At 38.1% G+C, this 22,240-nt stretch overlaps 1 protein-coding gene across 8 annotated transcripts in view; it reads right to left on the reverse strand.

Moving 5' to 3' along the window:
* Window positions 1-22,240, reverse strand: part of CDK19 (cyclin dependent kinase 19) — a 195,454-nt gene that overhangs the window by 129,492 nt on the left and 43,722 nt on the right. For 4 of the 8 annotated variants that reach the window (XM_058734968.1, XM_058734971.1, XM_058734975.1 and 1 more), the window contains one exon: window positions 17,187-17,248. The exons of 3 other annotated variants lie outside the window; for them this stretch is intronic. In XM_058734968.1, coding sequence (XP_058590951.1) covers window positions 17,187-17,248 — 62 coding nt within the window. Of the gene's footprint in view, window positions 1-9,390; window positions 9,416-17,186; window positions 17,249-22,240 lie in introns of those variants that run through there. One more of the 8 variants, XM_058734973.1, reaches the window with a different exon arrangement.

Raw genomic sequence — 22,240 nt, forward strand, 5'->3', positions numbered from 1 at the left:
ATCATTCTGAGTGACCTGATCCCATTGATTCAGTATTCAGCCAGCCTAATAGTAACAATGCCTTATTTGGAAACTCTTTCCTTTATAATACCATAACATTTTAAAATTTCTTACCATGAAATTTTCCGAAAATGAAAAACAAATGGCAGTGATATTCTATGTATCTGTCTACACAGCTTCAACAATGATCACCACATGGCCAGTCTCACTTCCACTGCCTCCCCTCTTCTTGATTATTTTGCAACAAAACCCGGCATGTCATTTCACTCATAAGTAGTTCAACACCATAATATTTTTAATTATCAGGAGTAGTTTTGTTTAAATAATACACTTAAAAGAAGTCTGAAACATTAAAGATCTTGTTAACACAAGTTACTCTTAATATTTTGTATTCCCCTTATTAATGGAAAATGTCAAATACTACTAGCATCTTCTTTATGCTTTCATCTATCAAATATTTCATCTACTCATTCTCTAAATACCACCAAAATACAATAATAGTCCCCTTATTCAAGTTCAGGATTCTCTTGCAACATAGAAATTTGACAAGAGTTTTTGTTTTTGTTTTTGTTTTGCCTTCATTCTTAGAAAAATTGCCTTTATTTAGGTTCTTTTCTCAAAAACCGATTAATGCATCTTTCTCTTAAAAAAAAATCCTCATTTTATACTATTCCTTCATTTAGAATTCCAATTCAGATAAACATTTACTATTTAATTTAAAGGCTCTAAAATGATAAAATTTCAGAAACTCCTATTACGGCGAATTCTTATTGCTCAGAAGTGATTTTAATTAAAACAGATCTACAGTAATGCTTTAAGATTTAAGGTGTCAAAGTGTTAAGTTTAAAATATAAATAACTGGGACGCCTAGCTGGCTCAGTTGGAAGAGTCGTGACTCTTGATCTGGGGACTGTGAGTTAGAGCCCCATGTTGGGTGTAAAAATTACTAAAAAAAAATAAATAAATAAAAATAAAAAATAATAAAATAAAACATAAATAAGGACTGTATTACATAATTACAGAAAGTAATTATTAGCAAATATTTAGTGTAAACAAAAGCTTTAATATAAGATATTATCTTCCTAAGGAGAATTCATGAATCTCAAGTCATACTTCCTTGCTAGAGTTTAATATGGCAAGTAATGCCAGACTCTCCTTCCAGAAATATTTTACTGAGAATGTGCTATGCGCCAGGCATTGCATTGCGTTGGGCTCTAGGAACAGTAGAAGAACAAGATGATCCTTTCCCTTGTGAACCTTTACACTGAGACACACAAGCAAGTGACACGATCTGATAAGCACTATAGAAGATGCATATGCAAAGCACATCAGATAAAGAATGGAAAGAAGGCTTTGGTTCTGGTGGAGGGGATAGATAGAGGGCTATCAGCTACATAATTTTCAAAGGGAAAATGTGAGTGGACCTTAAGAGATGAGCAAGATTTCATTAAGCAGAGAAGAGGTGCCAGGGCCTTATGGACACCAGAAATGCAGGGACAGTCCGAAGATTAAAATCTATGCTATATTCAAGAAACTGGCAGGAGACCTGCATAGCTAGAACATAATAGATGAAATAAGAATGAAAAGAACAGAATAGAATTAGCAGAGTCTTATACAGTATGCTTATAAGTTGGCATTTTTACTGTATAATGGGAAGCCATCAGAGGCTTCCAAGCAAGAGAAACATATGATCAAACAGGTATTCTCAACAAGCAGATAGTGTGCAGGATGGATCAGCAGATTTAAAACCAGAGGTTGGGAAAACATTGTAAAAGTTCTGGCAAGCGTTGATAAGGACCAAAATCAGAGTACATATAGTTAAGAATGGAAGGAATGCATGCTAGAGGCATTCCAGAGATAGACTCATCTACTGTGGCCAAATATATATAGGCACACTGTAGGCATTAAAGAAATATTTGATGAGTAAATGTGTATGCACATGTGTGTATGTATATGAGAGAGAGCTGAACAGCCAGAAAAGCAGCTGAAGATCACTGACGTTCCTAGCCAGTGTTGTCACAGTGAAAACAGGGCCATTTATACTATACCTTCTACAATCCGCCTCCTCAATAAATAATAATACCGACAATGAGCCAGTTTGCAAGTAGAGAATAAATTCATTTTGGACATGGTGATTCTGAAGTGGCTACCGGATAGCCAGAAGAAGATGAACAAAAGGAAATAACAGAAATGGAATTTGGAAAAGAAAATATTACTACACACGCAACTGTTAAAACTATAGATGTAAATGCAATTACAAGTTGGGGCGCCTGGGTGGCTCAGTCGGTTGAGCGTCTGACTTGGGCTCAGGTCATGATCTCATGGTTTGTGAGTTCAAGCCCCGTGTTGGGCTCTATGCTGACAGCTCAGAGCCTGGAGCCTGCTTCAGTTTCTGTGTCTCCCTCTCTCTCTGCCCCTCCCCTGCTCGCGCTCTGTCTCTCTCTCTCTCAAAAATAAACATTAAAAAAATATATTTAAAAAAAAGAAGTAAATGTGATTACAAGAGAAAGTGCTCAGTAGGAAAAAAGAGCTGAAAATGGTGACCATTGCTCTTTCACATCATGGTACCTAATTACCAGGGTAAACTGACAGTGTTCATAGCACAGGTAAAGGGACTCATAGGCTTCCCCTGCTCCAAAACCCGCTGGTGGCCAAAGAACTTAAAGAATTAATAATAGGACCCATAACCCATTGACAGCATCCATGCCCCTGGGGTTGGTAAGCCCTTCTCTAGTAAATGCCACCTTCTAACAGGCTGCAGGAGGAGAAACTTTCAAAAGACCTTGATATTAGGCAAATCTAGATGTGAGACACTCTACCAGAAAATTGGCCTGGCTCCTAAAAAGAGAAAAAAAGGTAAAATGGGGAAGGAGTCTATTTAAGACATGTAACAACCAAATATTGTATATGAAAATCTTGACTAGACTATGGTTCAAATAAAAACAGCTACCCCGAATAGCCAAAGTAATGCTGAAACAGAAAACCAAAGCTGGAGGCATCACAATTCCAGACTTCAAGCTGTATTACAAAGCTATAATCATCAAGACAGTATGGTAATGGCACAAAAACAGACACATAGGTCAATGGAACAGAATACAGAAGCCAGAAATGGACCCACAAACATTTGAGTCCCGCATCAGGCTCTGTGCTGACAAGTTCAGAGCCTGGAGCATGCTTGGGATTCTGTCTCCATCTCTCTAAGCTCCTCGCCAATTCAGGCACGCTCTCTCTCTCTCTCTCTCTCTCAAAAATAAACATTAAAAAAAAGTTTTTTTAATTAAAAGAAAAAAGAAATGGACCCACAAACATATGGCCAACTAATCTTTAACAAAGAAGGAAAGAATATTCAATGGAAATAAGACACTCAGTTCAGCAAATGATGGTGGGAAAACTGAACAGCAACATGCAGAAGAATGGATCTGGACTATTTTCTTACACCATACACAAAAATAAACTCAAAATGGATGAAAGACCTAAACATGAGACAATAAACCATCAAAATCCTACATGAGAAAATAGGCAACAACCTCTTTGATCCAGCCACAGCAACTTCTTACTCGACACGTCTCCACAGGCAAGGCAAACAAAAGCAAAAATGAACTTTTGGAACCTCATCAAGATAAACAACTTCTGTACAGCAGAGGAAACAATCAGCAAAACTAAAAGGCAACCAAGAGAATGGGAGAAGATATTTGCAAATGACATATCAGATAAAGGGTTAGTATCTAAAATCTATAAAGAACTTACCAAACTCAACACCCAAAAAACAAATAATCCAGTGAACAAATGGGCAAAAGACAGGAATAGACACTTTTCCAAAAAAGACATCCAGATGGTCAACCAACACGTGAAAAGATGCTCAACATAACTCATCATCAGAGAAATACAAATCAAAACACAATGAGATACCACCTCACACCTGTCAGAATGGCTAAAATGGAAAACTCAGGCAACAACAGATGTTGGCGAGGATGCAGAGAAAGGGGAACCCTTTTGCACTGCTGGTGGGAATGCAAACTGGTGCAGCCACTCTGGAGAACAGTATGGAGGTTTCTCAAAACATTAAAAAAGAGAGCCACCCTACAACCCAGCAATTGCACTAGTAGGTATTTATCCAAAGAATACAAAAATGCTGATTCAAAGGGGCACATGTACTCCAGGTTTATAGTAGCACTAACAACAGCCAAATTACAGAAAAAGCCCAAATATACATTGACTGATGAATGGATAAAGAAGATGTGGTAAATATATACAATGGAATATTACTCAGTAATCAAAAAGAATGAAATCTTGCCATTTGCAACAACGTGGATGGAACTAGAAGTGTATGATGCTAAGCGAAAGAAGTCAGAGGAAGACAAATATATGATTTCACTCATATGTGAAATTTAAGAAATAAATCAGATGAACATAGGGAAAGGGAAGGAAGAATAAGATTAAAAACAGAGAGGGAGGCAAACCATAAGAGACTCTTAAATACAGAGAACAAACTGAGGGTTACTGGAGGGGTGTCGGGTAGGAGGATGGGCTAAATGGGTGATGGCCATTAAGGAGGGCACTTGTTATATATAAGCACTGGGTTTTATACGTAAGTGACCAATCACTAAATTCTACTCCCGAAACCATTATTACACTATATGTCAACTAACTTGGATTTAAATAAAAGGAAAAAAAAAAAACAGCTAAAAAGCTTTATTTGTAGGACAGCAGTGAAAATCCATAGACTAGATGTTATTTTATCGTGGCTAATTTAATTTTTTAATTTTTATTTAATTTTATTTTTTTTTAAGTTTCTATTTATTTATTTTGAGAGAGATTATTTTGAGAGGAAGGGCAGAGAGAAAGGGAGAGGGACAATCCCAAGCAGGCTTCATGCTGACAGCACAGAGTCCAATGCAGGGCTCAATCCAATGAACTGTGAGATCATGACCTGAGCCAAAATTGAGTCAGATGCTTAACTGACTGAGCCACTCAGGCACCCTGTGTTTTATTAATTTTCTTAAGTAGAGGATAATGGTATGATGGTTATACAGAATATCCTCATTGTCAGGAGATACACATTCAAGTACTTTGGGGTGGCATGTCATGACACTGGCAGCTTAATTTCAAATGGTCAATGTCAGCAAAAGACACACACACACACACACTATATATATATATATATATATATATATATATATATATATATATACACACACACACACACACACACACACACACAGAGTGAGAGATAAAGAAATACAGAAAAATGGTAACAAGACTGAAATCTAGGTGGAGGGTGTGTGGATGTTCATTATTCTACAGTTTAAACTTTTCCGCTTTTACAAAACTTTTCTTAATTTAAAAAAAAAAACGAAGAACAAAGTAACAAGCAGTAGTTAGCAAGTTAAAAGAAAAATAAGGAAGTTGTATACAAAAGCCAAAAGACAAGTATTAAAACGTAGCTGGGCAAAAGCATCCAATGTAGAAGCAAAGACAAAGAGGAGGGAATGGAGGAAAGCTGGTCGTATTTGGCAGCTGCTGGTGTTTCACAAAACCATGGACCAGTAGATTATGCACTTTGCGCTCAAACTCTCTCAAGGACTGTACTGTACTCTACTTTGTTATTAGAATTACTTGGAATTGACTCATGTCTTTTTTCCCCATCTTCAAATGAGGAAGGAAACTATCTTACTCATTTTTCTTTATTTTTTAGGAGCTAACAAAGTGCCTTGCAAATAGTAGAAACTAAACATTTGTTGCACTGAAATAAATGTTGTTATTAGTCTCAATCAACTTAAAAAATATTTTCAGCATAACAGAAAATCTGGAAAATTTTATTTCTTTAAAAGTTTATTTGGAGAGAGCAGGGGAAAGAGAGAGAGGGAAGGAGGGAAAGAGGGAGAGAGAATGAGTAGGGGAGGGACAGACAAAGGGAGAGAGAGAGAATCCCAAGCAGGCTCTGGGCTGTCAGCACAGAGCCTGATGTGGGGCTCAATCTCATGAAACCTGGGATCCTGACCTAAGCCAAAATCAAGAGTTGGATGCTTAACCAACTGAGCCACCCAGGCTCCATTTAAATTTTTTTTTTTTCAACATTTTTTATTTATTTTTGGGACAGAGAGAGACAGAGCATGAACGGGGGAGGGGCAGAGAGAGAGGGAGACACAGAATCGGAAACAGGCTCCAGGCTCCGAGCCGTCGGCCCAGAGCCTGACGCGGGGCTCGAACTCACGGACCGTGAGATCGTGACCTGGCTGAAGTCGGACGCTTAACCGACTGCGCCACCCAGGCGCCCCTTAAATTTTTTTTTTTAAGTGAACTCTACACCCAGCGTGGGGCTTGAACTTACAACCCCAATATCAAGAACCTCATGCTCTACCAACTAAGCCAGCCAGGCACCCTACAAACACCAGTAGTTTTAATGGAAAAGTCATCATATCTAAAAAAAATAACCAGAAAGCAAACTATCTCCTTCTAGGAGGAAAGGAGAAAAATAGAAATTACTTTCTCATTCTCAAATCTAGCACTGTCAGGTGAGATACGAGAACAACAACTTGCTCCTTTTAGGCCCATTTTCCTATTTCTGTCTTCACAAGATCATCCCAAATCATAAGTCTCAATGAAAAATAAATACTCAAAAGACAAATTAAGAGTCAAGATTGTAACCGGGGCACAGGGGTACAAGAGCACCTGGCCCCAGGGGTCCCGAACAGAGCAGGATCGGCCACATGCAGATCTCTCTTTCACCAGAGAAAGAGAAATAAGTGGTGAGGAACAAGAAAAGAATTCTATTCCAGGAGGCCAATGCCCAGAAGACAGCGGGCTAGCATCCCGAAGACTGTCTCCAAAGTGCTGAAAATACTTCCAGGTTTATATAGGGAAAATGTGGGGCAAAGATGGGTGGGTACGTGCAGGTAGGCAGTGAAGGTCAAATCAATCACTGCTGGAGTCAATCACGGGTGGGGGTTTGCTGGCTCAGGGCTGCCCTCATTGCTCCAGTGGGTAGTTTCAGTTCCCATCATAGGATGCTTTGCCCTCAGGGTCTTCCGCTTGAGCCACAGACAAACTGGAAAGAACCCAACTGGAAAGTTTGAAGTCCAACCGGAGGCAGCCAAAGTCCTCTTTTAAGATGTGAAAATCAACACTTCAAATTGAAATACATGTTTTTCACCATACTACTTAAGTTTCTGCCAAACCTATACCACTGAGGAATCTTCTTTTGAGAAAATTTCAGTTTTGCATGTTTTCCTGGCTGACCTTAACTACTGTGATAATAGAAAATGTGATATTGTGATATAATAAGAAATATATATTTTGGTCTTCCTCCAGGATTCCTGGCTCATAGCTCCTAAAAGCCTTGCAATTTCCTAAGTGTTTAGAGCATAGAGTCATCTTTTATTATAATATTTGGTTTGTGTTCCTGGAATAGCTCCAGAAGGATAAAAGTGAAAGAACCGCTTTTGTTATTCATAACAAGTCCCTTTCAACTACACTGCGTTAAAGAGGTGATGCTTAGAAAGTCCCTGGATAACCACTGGATGGGGGCTGGTTGATAGGGGGAAAACCAGGTGATGAAAACTTTCACTCCACCCCTCAACAGTACCCACATCCCCAAGAATTTGGTTGGAAGTGGAAAACCAATGGTCAACAACTTATTCCATCATGCCTACATAATGAAGCCTCCATAAAAAATCTCTGCAGTACACAGTTCTAGATTAGTCAACGGGAATACATCTGCTTGCCAGGAGGGTGGCACACCTCAAAACTCCATGGATACAAAAGTTCCTGTACTCCAGACCTTCCAGACATAGACCTGGCTCTATTTATTCTTCGTGTGGCTGTTCGTTTGTATTCTTTAATATATTCTTTGTAATAAAGTAGTAATCTAGTAATGAAACTGTTTTCCTGAGTTCTGTGAGCCATTCTAGCAAATGACTGAACCTGAGGAGAGGGTCCTTGGAATTCTCAATTTGTAGCTGAGTTGGACAGAAGTTGTGGGTGACTTGAGAACCCACCACCTTCTACTGGGGTCTGAGGTTGGGGGCAATCTTGTGAGACTGAGCCCTTAGTCTGTGGAGTCTGCACCAACTTCAAGCAGTTAGTGTCAAAATTGAGTTAAATTGTAGGATATCCAGCTGGCGTCGGAGAATTTGTCAGGATGAGGGAAAAAACCCACACATCTAGTGTCAGAAGTGTTCTGGAAAGTGTCGGATTTAAGCAGAATTGTGAATAGAAAGAGAAATAGAGTTTTCCCTTTCAGACAGTCTATTTAATAATATAGTGAGTATCCCTGCTAGAACCCAAACCATTCAAACCATTATAATCCACAATCTCTGAACAACATTTGAAAGAAAAAAGAGAAATCCTTTAAAGGACTTTACTTGAAACTTTAACCAGCAAGGCACATAAATCATAAAGTAAAAAGTCAGCTCTTAGCTATTAAGATTTAATTTTCTGGAGCACCTAGGTGGTTCAGTCAGTTGAGAGTCTGACTCTTTCTTGATTTTGGCTCAGGTCATGATCCCAGGGTCTTAGGATCAAGCCCTGCATTGGGCTCTGCACTGAGTATGGAGCCTGCTTAAGATTCTTCCCCTTGCCCCTCTCCTCTACCCTTGTTCTTGCTCTAAAATTTAATTTTTTTTTTTTTTTTTTAGTAAAAAAAAGAATTAGGGGCATCTGGGTGGCTCAGTCAGTTGAGCGTCCAACTTCGGCTCAGGTCATGATCTCGCGGTCTGTAGATTCAAGCCCCATGTTGGGCTCTGTGCTGACAGCTCAGAGCCTGGAGCCTGCTTTGGATTCTGTGTCTCCTTCTCTCTCTCTCTCTCTGTACCTCTGCTGCTTACCCTCTGTCCCTCTCAGAAATAAATAAATATTTTTTTAAAAAAGAATTAATTTTCTTTTAAAAATTTCCATGAACAAAAACTAATTGGTTTGTATAAAAAATCAGGTAAACCTAATGTTGTCAAATGATCCATTTCATAAGAATGTCAACCTAAGATCAAATTTTAGTCACTAAAAAGCTAAAAAACAAGAAGTTAGAAATATAAAGCTGCTGCTCATCCAAGAAAAAAGATAAATAATAATAAGAGCCAGCCAAATCAACTTGGAGGGAAACAATATTTTTTCTGTTATCATTACATCACCTTTAAAACATAAAAATTAATATAATCCAATAGCACAGCACATTTATAATAAGAGTTGTAATAATAGCTACATTTACATAGTACTTAGTACGAGGCAGGCACCACTTTAAGAGTCTCAACTGTATTAACTCTTCTAATCCTCACAATATGCTGTGAAGCAGATACTATCACCATCTCACTGTACAGAGGAGGACACTGAAAACAGGGAGGTTAAGTAACTCACTCCAGATCACACAGCTAGGTAAGTGGCAGATTCAGGATTCACCTGGATCTAGGAAGTCTGTGTCCGGAGTCTGCACGATAGCTTCATTTCTTGTTTCCCTTCTGGAAAAAGGGAATAGCATGTGTCAGATGCAGAAGAGTAAGATGCATTGGAAGTTCAGTAAGGCTGGTTGAAAACAGGTGAAAGCAAGTTAAAGCTGAAGGAGAAAAGAGGCAGGGCCAGAGCAAACAGAGCAGGTGAACCACATTAAGGAAACTGGACTTAATCCAAGAAAAGAAGGTTTTAAGCAATCTGTGTGTTTGTGATTCCGTGTTTCAGGTAAATTGAAGTTGAAAGGACTGTGGTATTGTCTAAATGGAGATGCCCAAAAGGCATTTGGATGAACCAGTATCTTAGAAGGGAGATGTGGACAGGAGATGGAGAGGTGAAAGCATTTAGAAAATGAAAGCATGAAAATAGCAGAGGACAGAACTCTGAAGAACATCATTGAAGAAAAAGGATCCTACAGTATTAACAATGTAAACTACGTGATTTGGTGCTTAGCACTGCTAAGTGGTTTCTAATTATTTACTTTACGCTTCTCTTTCCAAGTAAACACTAAGTTCACTGAAAACAATGAATGATACCTCCTATAGGCCTTTGCAAATCCACAGCATTTAGCATATTAATGGCTATTTGTGGGATACTTAACCAAATGAGATAAGGCAAAGGGATAAATACTTGATTTTACTTGATTTTAGGAAAATCCTTTTTAAAAGATTCCTTTGATCTTCCATTCCCCGCCCCCACCCCCCCCCCACCCCCCCCCCCACCCACCCCCAGGCTTTTGCTCTCTCTGCATTTGCTACACTGACTGCCCTAACCCAGCAAAGATAAGCTTTGGGACTGAGGACATGTTCCCATGCAGTGGTTCTGTGATCCACTCTCATACTCAAAACCTAATAAGCAAATCCAGTTGAAATGATTTTAAGAGGAAAATGGAGGAGAGGGGTTCTCATTTAAAATAAAAGACATGGGGCGCCTGAGTGGCCCAGTTGGTTAAACACCCGACTTTGGCTCAGGTCATGATTTCACAGTTCTTGAGTTCAAGCCCCGCGTCAGGCTCTGTGCTGACAGTTCAGAGCCTGGAGCCTGCTTCAGATGCTGTGTCTCCCTCTCTCTCTCTGCCCCTTTCCTGCTCACGCTCTGTCTCTCAAAACTAAATAAACATTTAAAAAAAAATTTTTTTAATAAGTAAAAGACAAAATTAGTTCTATTGCATTTTTCTACTATAGCAGAAATTTTTCTTACATTTTTATATTATACTGTCAAATCACAAAATACTTCCTGTTTGTGGCCCTCTGTCTTTCCCATGGTTATGAATCCCCCTGATCTGTCTTTCCCCTTATTAATCCTATCCATTAAGACAAGGTCAAGCTTTCCAGAAGTTTTGTGAACACTTTATCTCTTCTCTGCATTCACCAAGCACATCTCTGTACTATACACATGACATTCATCACATGCCACTTCATATGGTACTTTTCCACAATGTGTGACTTAGAGAGCATGGGATATGGAATTATACACCTATTATATATATTAAGTCACACAGCTAATAAGTTACTTACACCCTCAAGTTACCAGTTTTTGCATTTATGAATTGAGAATAATAGTAACAACACTACACAGCTATCTTGAAAATAATTGAGATCATATATATAAAATGCTTAGCATGTGTCCAGCTAAGAGGCTCAATAAATGTCAGTTCTTTTTTTTTTAAGATTTTACATATATGAGCAATCTAAAAACCAAAACAAATGAAGAAATAACCCTTAAAATAAACTTAAATACAGAGAACAAACTGGTGGTTGCCAGAGGGAAGGTGGGTGGGGAGATGGGTGAAATAGGCAAATGGAATTAGGAGGTAGGAACTTTCAGTTATAAAATAAATAAGTCAGGGAGATTAAAAGTACAGCATAGGGGAGGGCGCCTGGGTGGCTCAGTTGGTTAAGCGTCCGACTTCGGCTCAGGTCACGATCTCACTGTCCGTGGGTTCGAGCCCTGCGTTGGGCTCTGTGCTGACTGCTCAGAGCCTGGAGCCTGTTTCAGATTCTGTGTCTCCCTCTCTCTCTGACCCTCCCCCGTTCATGCTCTGTCTCTGTCTCAAAAGTAAATAAATGTTAAAAAAAAATTAAGAAAAAAAGTACAGCATAGGGAATACAGTCAATATTTTAATAACATTGTACGGTGACAGATGGTTACAACACTTATCATGAAGAGCACTGAATAATGTATGGAATTGTTGAATCACTATGTTGTCCACCTGAAACTAATATAACATTGTATGTTAATTGTACATCAATTAAAAAAACATATAGCACAGTATGGGGCGCCTGGGTGGTTCAGTTGGTTAAGCATCCGACTTTGGCTCAGGTCATGATCTCCCAGTTTGTGAGTTTGAGCCCTGCGTCGGGCTCTGTACTGACAGCTCAGAGCCTGGAGCCTGCTTTGGATTCTGTGTCTCCCCCCTCTTTCTGTCCCTCCCCTGCTCATGCTCTGTCTCTCTCTCTCTCAATAATAAATAAACATTAAAAAAATAAAAAAAAAACATATAGCACAGTAAAGCAAAACAAGAATTCAGGCACCATGGAAATTCACCCTTTTAAAATGTATATTTCAGGGGCGCCTGGGTGGCTCAGTCCATTGAGCATCCGACTTAGGCTCAGGTCATGATCTCACAGCCCGTGAGTTCGAGCCCTGCGTCAGGCTCTGTGCTGACAGCTCAGAGCCTGGAACCTGCTTCGGATTCTGTATCTCTGTCTCTCTCTGCCCCTCCCCTGTTCATGCTTGTCTGCTCACTCTCGCTCTCTCTCTCTCTCTCTAAAATAAGTAAACATTTAAAAAATTGCAAACTTTCTTTAAGATAATATGAAAGAAGAAGCCTGTGAGTAAACATTTCAATTAGAATGCTTAGGAAGGGATACAGGAATATGAGTTTTTGGCAAATAACAGCAAAAATGAAACATAACATTTGAAATTAACATTTCCTATATGGATAATAGTTTTCTGAGTGGAGGTGTCATCATGTGTGCCTTCACAGCCATCACAATACCTAGCAACTAACAATCAAAAATTTTATGGATTAATTGATAAGAGGGCTGATGTTATTGGTTATCTACCTTTTCTAATAAAATGGAGGTTTACAGTAAGAGTCTCAAATTAAGTTTTTCATTCAACAAATAGTTTTGCCTATGGCAGTGCATATTGGACCCTACAAGGATTATAATAATATATTAAGGTAAAATATTCGTCCTACAGAAGTTCATAAAAGAGTGGAGGAACTAAGAAATGTGTGCAGTTACGATATAACATAAAATTTAAAAAACTGCCTGAATCCCACGATTTAAAATATTTTTAAAACCATTGATTTAATCCTATCTTTCTTACAGAAGATTCAATGAGAAGAAGAGAGTGGGAGGAAGAGAAAGAGTCCTCCTATGACCTAATATGAGCAGTACATTACATCTCTTATACTATTGATTAGGATAATCTATTAAGATTGTTATACTCCATGGAAAGAAACTAGATGGCTTCCCTAAGATCAGAAAAAGGCACTCCTATTCAATATCATACTGGAAGTCCTAGCTAATACAGTAAAATAAGGAAATAAAAAGTATACCAATTAAGGAGGAAGAAACAAAACTCTCTGTTTACAGATGATATGATTATCTTTGGAGAAAATACCAAAGAATCAACAAAAAAAAAAAAAAAAAAAGAAAAAAAACCTCCTGGGACAAATAAATGATTATAGCAAGGTTTCAGGATACAAGGTTAGTATACAAAAGTCAATTACTTTCTTGTATATCAACAATGAAAAGTTGGAGTTAAAATTAAATTTAAAACATAATAACATTTACATTAGCTCCCCCCAAAATGAAATACTTTTGTATAAATCTAACAAAGGATGTACAAGATCTATATAAGGAAAACTGAGGAATGAAATCAAGAAAGATCTAAATAAAGGGAGAGAGATTCCATGTATATGACTATGAATACCCCAATTGACAAGATACCTGTTCTTCCCAACTTAATCTATAGATTCAACACAATCCCAATCAAAATCCCAGCCAATTATTTTGTGGACATTGACAAAATGTCTCAAGTTAACATGGAAAAACAAAAGACTCAGAATATCCAACACAATTTTGAAGAAGAAAAAGGCAAAAGACTGACATTATCCAACTTCAACATTTACTATAAAGCTACAGTAATCAAGACAGGGTAGCATTGGGACACCTGGGTGGCTCAGTTGGTTAAGCGTCAGACTTTGGCTCAGGTCAGGATCTCATGGTTTGTGAGTTTGAGCCCTGCATTGGGCTCTGTGCTGACAGCTCAGAGCCTGGAGCCTGCTTCAGATTCTGTGTCTCCCTCTCTCTCTACCCCTTCCCTGCTCGCACTGTCTCTCTCTCTCAAAACTGAATAAACGTTTAAAAAAAAAAAAAAAAAAAAAAAGACAGAGGAGCATTGGCAAAAGAATAGGAAATAGATTGATAAGATGGAATGGAGAGCCCAGAAATAGACCAACACAAATACAGTCAAATGATCTCTGTCTGACAAAGGGACAAAGGACAACATGAGAGAAAAAACAGTATTTCAACAAATGGTGCCTAAACAAATGGGACATCCACATAAAAAAAAAAAATTAATCTAGACACAGACCTTACACCCTTCGCAAAAATTAGTTCAAAATGGAACACAGATCTAAATGTAAAATATAAAACAGTAAAACTCCTATAAGACAATGTAGGAGAAGATCCAGATGATCTTGAGTTTGGAGATGACTTTTGACTAAAATTAAAAATTTCTCTGCAAAAGATACTTTCAAGAGACTAAAAAGACAAGTCACAGACTGGGCGAAAATATTCGCAAAATATATATCAATTAAAAGACTGGTATTCAAAATATACAATTTGATATTGTTAAAACTCAATAAGGGACCCCATTTATTGAGGTGAAATGACCCCATTTTAAAATGGGCAAAAGACAGGCACCTGGGTGGCTCAGTCAGTTAAGTGTCTGACTGGGCTCAGGTCACGATATCGCGGTCCATGAGTCTGAGTCCCACATCGGGCTCCATGCTGACAGCTCAGAGTCTGGAGCCTGCTTTGGATTCTGTGTCTCCCTCTCTCTCTGTCCCTCCCCAACTCACACTGTGTCTTTGTCTCTCAGAAATGAATAAACATTAAACAAAATTTTTTTTTAACGGGCAAAAGACCTACACAGACATCTCACCGAAGAAGATATGCAGATGACAAATAAGCATATGAAAAGATGGTCAACATCATATGTCATTACAGGGCTGCAAATTAAAACACAAAACAAGATAGACCCACTTAAAGATAGTCAAATGATCTCTGACAATGGGACAAAGGATATACCTATTGGAATGGCCAAAACCCAGAAAATCAAATGCTAACAAGGACGTGAAGCAATAGGAGAGCCACTTAATTGTTGGTGGAAATGCAAAATGATACAGCCACTTTGGAAGAGTTTGGCAGTTTCTTATAAAACCAAACATTCTCTTATCATACGATCCAGCAATTACACTCCTTGGTATTTACCCAAATGAACTAGAAACTATGTCCACACAAAAACTGGCACATGAATGAATGTTTATAGTAGCTTTCCTCATAATTGCCAAAACCTGGAAGCAATCAAGATATCCTTCAGTAGGTGAATGGATAAATAAATTGTGGTCCATCCAGACAATGAAATGTTATTCAGCACTAAAAAGAAATGAGCTATCAAGCCATAGAAGGGCATGGAGGAAGCTTAAATGAAGGAAGCTAATCTCAGGCTACATGCTGTATGATTACAACTATGCCATTCTGAAAAAGGTAGAACTATAGAGACGGGAAAAGATCAATGGTTGCCAGGGACCCAAAGGAAAGAAGCCAGGGATAAATAAGCGGAGCCCAGGATATGTTCAGGGCAACAAAATTACTCTGTTTGATATCATATTAGTGGATACATATGATTATACATTGTCAAACCCACAGATTATACAACCCAAAGAGTGAACCTTAAGGTAAACTGTGGGCTTTAATTAATAATAATCTAACAATACTGGCCCATCAATTATAGCAAATGTACCACACTAATGCAAGATGGTTAAGGTGGGGGAGTAAGGGGGTATATGAAAACTCTCTGCACTTTCCACTCAATTTTTCTGTAAACTTAAAACTGCTCTAAAAAATAAAGACAATCATTTTTGAAAAAATATTTTAGAACCATCTATTTCATCACATCACATCTCATAGAAATTGGGGGATAAGGACATGGGGAGGAGAGTCTTTCTCTGCCTTGATAGAAGCAGAACTTTTATCTTTATAAACGTTCTTTTATCTTTAACTTTATATCTTATATCTTTTATGCTAATGCTTAGGGTAATATATCGAGATTCTCAACTGGTAACAAAATATACCACACTCAGGTTAATTAAGCAAATATAAGGCTGCATAATTCAACAGTAGTGAATATAGCCAACTAGCCTGAAAATGAAGCATGAAAAGGCCTTCAAGAAATTACTTCTAATATTGTCAGTAAATAGAAAATATCCTCCAACTGGCCACTGAAAAGTAAAAGAAAGGAGAAAAGGCCTAAGAGGTAAAATTGCAGCTAACTACAATAAACAGTCTGAAACTCATTTATCTCCCCATTAACTATCTCCTAGTTAATAAAAGCTTCTCTGAATAAGAGGAAAGAGAAAGAAAGAGTTACATTCGGTTGGCTATAAAATGGAATGATCCTGTGTTGGGCACAGAGTAGAAATTTACCAAATATGTACTACCCTAACTTCGCATAAAGTGTACAACCTGCATTTAAAATATAAGGTATAGCCACTACAGATGAAATTTCCAGAAGAAATAAGAAAGCCATTCCTCTAATCCCATTCAGAATCTATCTAAAAACTAGCCACATTATGAACATTATGTCTTAGACTACAACATTTTGTCAGCTGCTATAGATCTTTAAAAGCAAAACAAACGACAACAAAAAGCCTCTATTCAAGCATCATCGAAGAAAGTTCGTAAGTGGTTTTACAAATTCACAGAAAGTACTATCTATACTAACTGCCACATAAAAGGTAAAACGTTTCTATTGTTAAAAAAAAAAAAAAAAAAAAAAAAAAGTCAAAGGAGCATTACCCCGGAAAGGTGTGTCACATTATTTTCTTTAAAAGTAACTCATTAAGAAGGTCTCTATAAAAACATATTTTACAAATATGTGGGATGTGTTTGTTTCTCTCCTGAGACAAGAACTAACTTGAGAGAAGAGCATATTAACACATTCTGAAGAGAGAAGTAATTAACATATTGGAAACTAACATTTTTGGCACATGGGACCTACAGCAAGAATGTCTATCCTCTAGTCATGAGTCATGGACTAGGCTGCCTCTATTGTGAAGCAATCTTTCAGTAAAAGGAGCAGCAGGGAAGAATACAACATATGAATAATGCCTTGGACAACTTCCCAGGAAGAAATCATCACGAAGCTAGGTCTGAGAAAGCGAGGCAGTAGAAACCATACATTATGATGCTCTCTTTTCTTAATCACTCCTACTCTTTAGTTAACAGCAGAGAGTGAAATTCAGTCTTTAGTTCTATCTAAAGGTTTATATTTTGTACGGATTTTAATAATACTAAATAAAATTATAGAACCTGGTCTTTAATTTTGTGAATTATTTAATGCATCTTTATAAATTATTTTGTGGCGACATTTGTGACGAGTTCTCACCTGTCACATACCCACCCCAGCACACACACACAGTGACACCAGAAGGCAACACTCTGCTTTACCTTCTGCTGAAAAGTCTGCTACCTCCAACGCTTGAGGTCCATACACGAAGCCCTCCTGGAATCTATGAACACAGCAGAGGCAAAAGGCAGAGAAGTTTATGTAGATTTAAAGTTACACTGCCCAAAACATAAAATGCCAAATGCCTATCACAAGTCTACATATCTGCCAAGGAAATCAGATCTCAGATTTGACAATGAGCAAATCAACAGTATACTGATAATATTCAGAGTTCATTATATGTTATGCAGCTAATTACATGAAAAAAAACCAAAAGTTGAGCCTTATTTAATTTATAGTCTCACCAAAAGAAGTGACTTGTACTACTGGAGATACTAAGAGGAGCAACAAGGTAGGAATTCATATATGCCGAAAGTGACAAATTAATTTTTAAAATTACGTGAGAGAGGGGGGACCTGGCTGGTTCAATTGGTAGAGCATGCAACTCTTGATCTCAGGGTCGTGAGTTCAAGCCCCATACTAGATGTAGAGGTTACTTATAAATAATAAATATTAATAAATTAATAAATAATGAAATTATGTGAAGAGCCAATACATACATTAAGAATATAAGAGCAGTTAAGCAGAAAAATATTCTTCACATCATGAAATGTGATAGACCCTACAGCTCAAGGTACATTCTTTCTAGGACCCGAGATTGTTGGGGCTACAGAAGAAAAACAATTAGAAACAGATCTGGAAGAGGACAAGGCAGAGGAAAAAGGGAAAAGTAGAACCATAAAGATATTCTAATGCCAAGATTTAATTTAAGTTGGACAGTAATGTTGAAATGAGCAAGGTACTACATATGCTAGGCAGTAAGGGAGAAATCTACCTTTTCCAATATTATAAAATAAATATAAGTATAAAACATGAAAAGCTTTTCAGAGAACACCCTTGTAAAAAAAAATTAAGGATATAATCAGGTAAAATCTTTAGAACTCAGATTTCACTCATTCTTTTCTTTTGTAGGATAAAAGACTTACAAAATGCAGCTGATGTAGATGGGCAGGAATTGGATAATTTTACTAGCTATTAAATTTAAAAGGGGGGGGGTGCCTGGGTGGCTCAGTCAGGTTAAGCGTCCAAATTCGGCTCAAGTCGTGATCTCACAGTTTGTGGGTTCAAGCCCCGCACTGGACTCTGTGCTGACAGCTCAGAGCCTGGAACTGTTTCGGATTCTGTGTCTCCCTCTCTCTGCCCCTCCCTGGCTCACACTCTGTCTCTCTGTCTCTCAAAAATAAACATTAAAAAATTTTCTGTTTAATTTAAAAGAGGGGGGCATGTTATCTTTATGTAATATTTAGAAATCCTTAAAAATGTCATCAAATAATTAGGGAAGAAGAAACAAAGTGTTGCCTTAAAACATGTTATGTCAAGGAAGAAACAATATTATAAAACATTTGCCCTAAAGTCAGATGGCTTCAGTTCAAGTTCCAGATAAACCATTCAATTACTTTGAGACATCAAGCAGGTCACTTAATCTCTTAGCACAACCAGAGTTGTTCAATGAGGACTCCTTCACCATCTCACAGATTTATACTGAATATCAAATGAAATAAGTATTAAAAATCACAGAATGCTATATTTTGTAAAAATTTAAATCAGTGCATCTGACTTAAATTACCAACTTAATGAAAGCTGTTATAGGGGCACCTAGGTGGCTCAGTCGGTTAAGCATCTGACTTCAGTTCAGGCCATGATCTCATGGTTCATGAGTTCAAGCCCCGCATTGGGCTGTCTGCTGTCAGCTCAAGAGCCCACTTAGAATCCTCTGTCTCCCTCTCTCTCTGCCCCTCCCCCACTCATTCTTATTCTCATTCTCTCTTTCTCTCTCAAAAATAAATAAGAATTTTTTTTTTTAAGTTGTTAGAGGGAATACAGAGCACCAAACCAAGGAATCTGGGGAACGAGACGGGGAAGGAAGCCCAAAGCAAAAAGACTAAACTGACCAAAAGAGCCTAGAGTAGTTGTCAGGGCTAAATGGCAGCCTGAAAAATCACAGTCCCCAAGAGACGGTTGTACCATATTACTAATTTAGCTATTTGCCCAACATTATCTGCTTCAGATTTATCTTCTCTTAATTCCCAAAACAATCTTATAGACTGCACCCTCCGCTAAAACACTGCTTGTGACATTCTAAGCTAAGGATCTAAGACACTAAGTTACTTACTTGCATATATTTCTAAAAACCAAGCTGATAAAATCCTCCCCCCATAAAACAATAAGGGCAGCAAAGTCTACTATGAGATGCATGATGTGCCAGGAACAATTCCAAGAGCTCCACAGGTATTAAGTCATTCGGTCTTCACAACTCTGAGGTATTATCCTCACTTTACAAATAAAGAAACTGAGACACAAGACCTTAAGAAACTTGCTTAAACACACACAGCCAGAAGTAGCAGATGTGCAATTCAAACAGACTACTTAGTCATTGTATCATCCAGACTATGGAACTAAAATCATATAAACCAGGCACTTCTCTATATGTAAGAAACCAAACAATTATAAATGTTCGTAAGTTCAATCATGCTATATAGATTCTTCAGCATTTGTAACATTTTCCTGGGAACTTAAAATTCAAATGATTGTTGTACAAAACGTGTTAAAAAAAAAAAAGGGAAATGTTTATGACTCCAATCATGAGTAATATATATATGGTCATACATCTCCAGATAACATTAAAATAATATTGGTGTTAGAGTAGCACTGGTGATTTTGTTCCATTTTTTTAAATCGCTGCCATATGGGCACCTGGCTGGCTCAATCAGTAGAATATGCGACTTGATCTCAGGGTCGTGAGTTCGAGCCCCATGTTGGGCAAGGAGCCTACTTAAAGTTAATTAATTAATTAAATAAAACTGCCGCCATGTGATTATATAACTCACTCTTAAATATTTTATAAGCTTTAAAAAAAATTCAACACAATGAGATACTATCACACGCCCATTAAGATGGCTACTAACAATTTTTTTTTTTTAAGGTGGAAAATAGTGTTGGTGAGGATATGGAGAAATTGGAATCCCTGTGTGTTGTTGGTGAGAATGCAAAATGGGGTAATTGCAAAGAAAACAGTATGGCAGTTCCTCAAAAATTTAACAATAAAATTACCATAGTATCCAGCAATTCTACTTCTGGGTATATAGCCAAAGGGATTCAAAGCAGGGACTCTCAAAGAGATATTTATATGCCCATATTCATAGCAGCATTATTCATAATAGCCTAAAACTGGAACTCAACCAAGTCTCCATTGATGGGTAAATGGATAAACAAACTGTGGTATAGTTGAGGCATACCTCCTGTAATCTCCAGTGATGGAGGCACCCACTTCATTGGGCACATCATACAAGCCTTAATGAAAGACTTGCAAACTTCTCTGAATTTTCATTGCCCTTATCACCCTCAGTCATCAGTCAAGGTTGAAAGAACTAATGGGATCCTCAAACTTAAAACTTCTAAACTTGATAAAACTCCTGGACTTTCCTGGCTAAGCTATTGCTTTTGATCTTGCTGACTGTTCCCAGTTTCCCCTTTGGAAAACAAACTCATTCCACATGAGAAAATCACCAAGAGACCAATATCTATCACCTTCTGCTGATCCCTTGTTATTTCAGCCTAGTATGACCAGCTACTATAAGTCTCTAATGTCTTACGCTCAAGCCTATCATTAACAGGTTAAAGAAGCCATCCCAGATCCCAATTCAAAGGATCCCATTGGTCACATTCTAGGCCTGGTGATTGGATATTCCAGAAACATCATCAAAGGACACCAGCCCTCAAACCTCGTTGCAAGGGACCTTACCAAGTGCTCCTGACCACGGACACTGCTGCAAAATTAAAAGACGTTGAGCCTTGAATACACATCTCACAAAAGGCTCCACCCGACATCCAGTGCTGCACAGACAGGGGAGACCCGCCAAATCAATTCGATGAGGAAGAGAAGTAGCTGACATCAAGGTAGACTGTTACTGCCCAGGACCATGGATCAAGATTTCATACTTTAACTAAACACGAAACTCTTTCTTCTCTTCCTTTCCTTTCCTCTGGCATTGGCTTGGAAAGATAACATACTCATCTTTACCTCCCAGGCCATAACTAAGAAGGTAACTTCTGGAAACTAGAACAACCATTTATATCAGGCTAGGAGAAAATCTATGCCTCTAACTTTTATTAAGCAAAATAAGACATCTCACTGGCAGGCTCCCCTATACTTAACATTGCTGACTTAAAAAGGAACTAGCAGGAGATATTCACGATTCAGGATTCACTTCTTTGACAGGTCCCTATTTCCCTGGTTAGGGATAAATGTAATGAGGCTATGATCAAGAACTTCTCCTTAATTCTTAAAATTATTGCAAAAACTGCAAAAGCAATAGCAGCCCAAAAGAGGTCCTTAGACTTTCTAGCCAGAGTTTTTCTTGATAATAGGATAGCTCTTGATTATCTTTTAGCTGAGCAAGGAGGTGTTTACGCTATAGCCAATACCACTAGTTAATTATAGCTGGATTAACATTTCTGGGGAAACTGAAACTTAACTACCTAAGATCACTGGGCAGGCCACGTGGCCAAAAAAAGGTGACTCATTCAGCAGGTCTTTCTTTGATCCATATGATTTAATTTGTTTGGGTCTTGAGGACCATGGCTCCAAAATGCACTCCAAACATTAGAAATTATCCATTTAGGGGCGCCTGGGTGGCGCAGTCGGTTAAGCGTCCGACTTCAGCCAGGTCACGATCTCGCGGTCCGTGAGTTCGAGCCCCGCGTCAGGCTCTGGGCTGATGGCTCGGAGCCTGGAGCCTGTTTCCGATTCTGTGTCTCCCTCTCTCTCTGCCCCTCCCCCGTTCATGCTCTGTCTCTCTCTGTCCCAAAAATAAATAAAAAATGTTGAAAAAAAAATTAAAAAAAAAAAAAAAAAGAAATTATCCATTTATAGTAATCGTAATAATCTCACTGGCAAATTGCATTCTCAAAAAAACTCTAAGCGCCTGTTGGCAGCCACTAACCACCAAGCAAATGATCTCCCTAAGACGGGGATGTCAGGAGAAACAACAACAAC

This window comes from Neofelis nebulosa, chromosome 6, assembly GCF_028018385.1.
Source record: "Neofelis nebulosa isolate mNeoNeb1 chromosome 6, mNeoNeb1.pri, whole genome shotgun sequence".
NCBI classification, from domain to species: domain Eukaryota; kingdom Metazoa; phylum Chordata; class Mammalia; order Carnivora; family Felidae; genus Neofelis; species Neofelis nebulosa.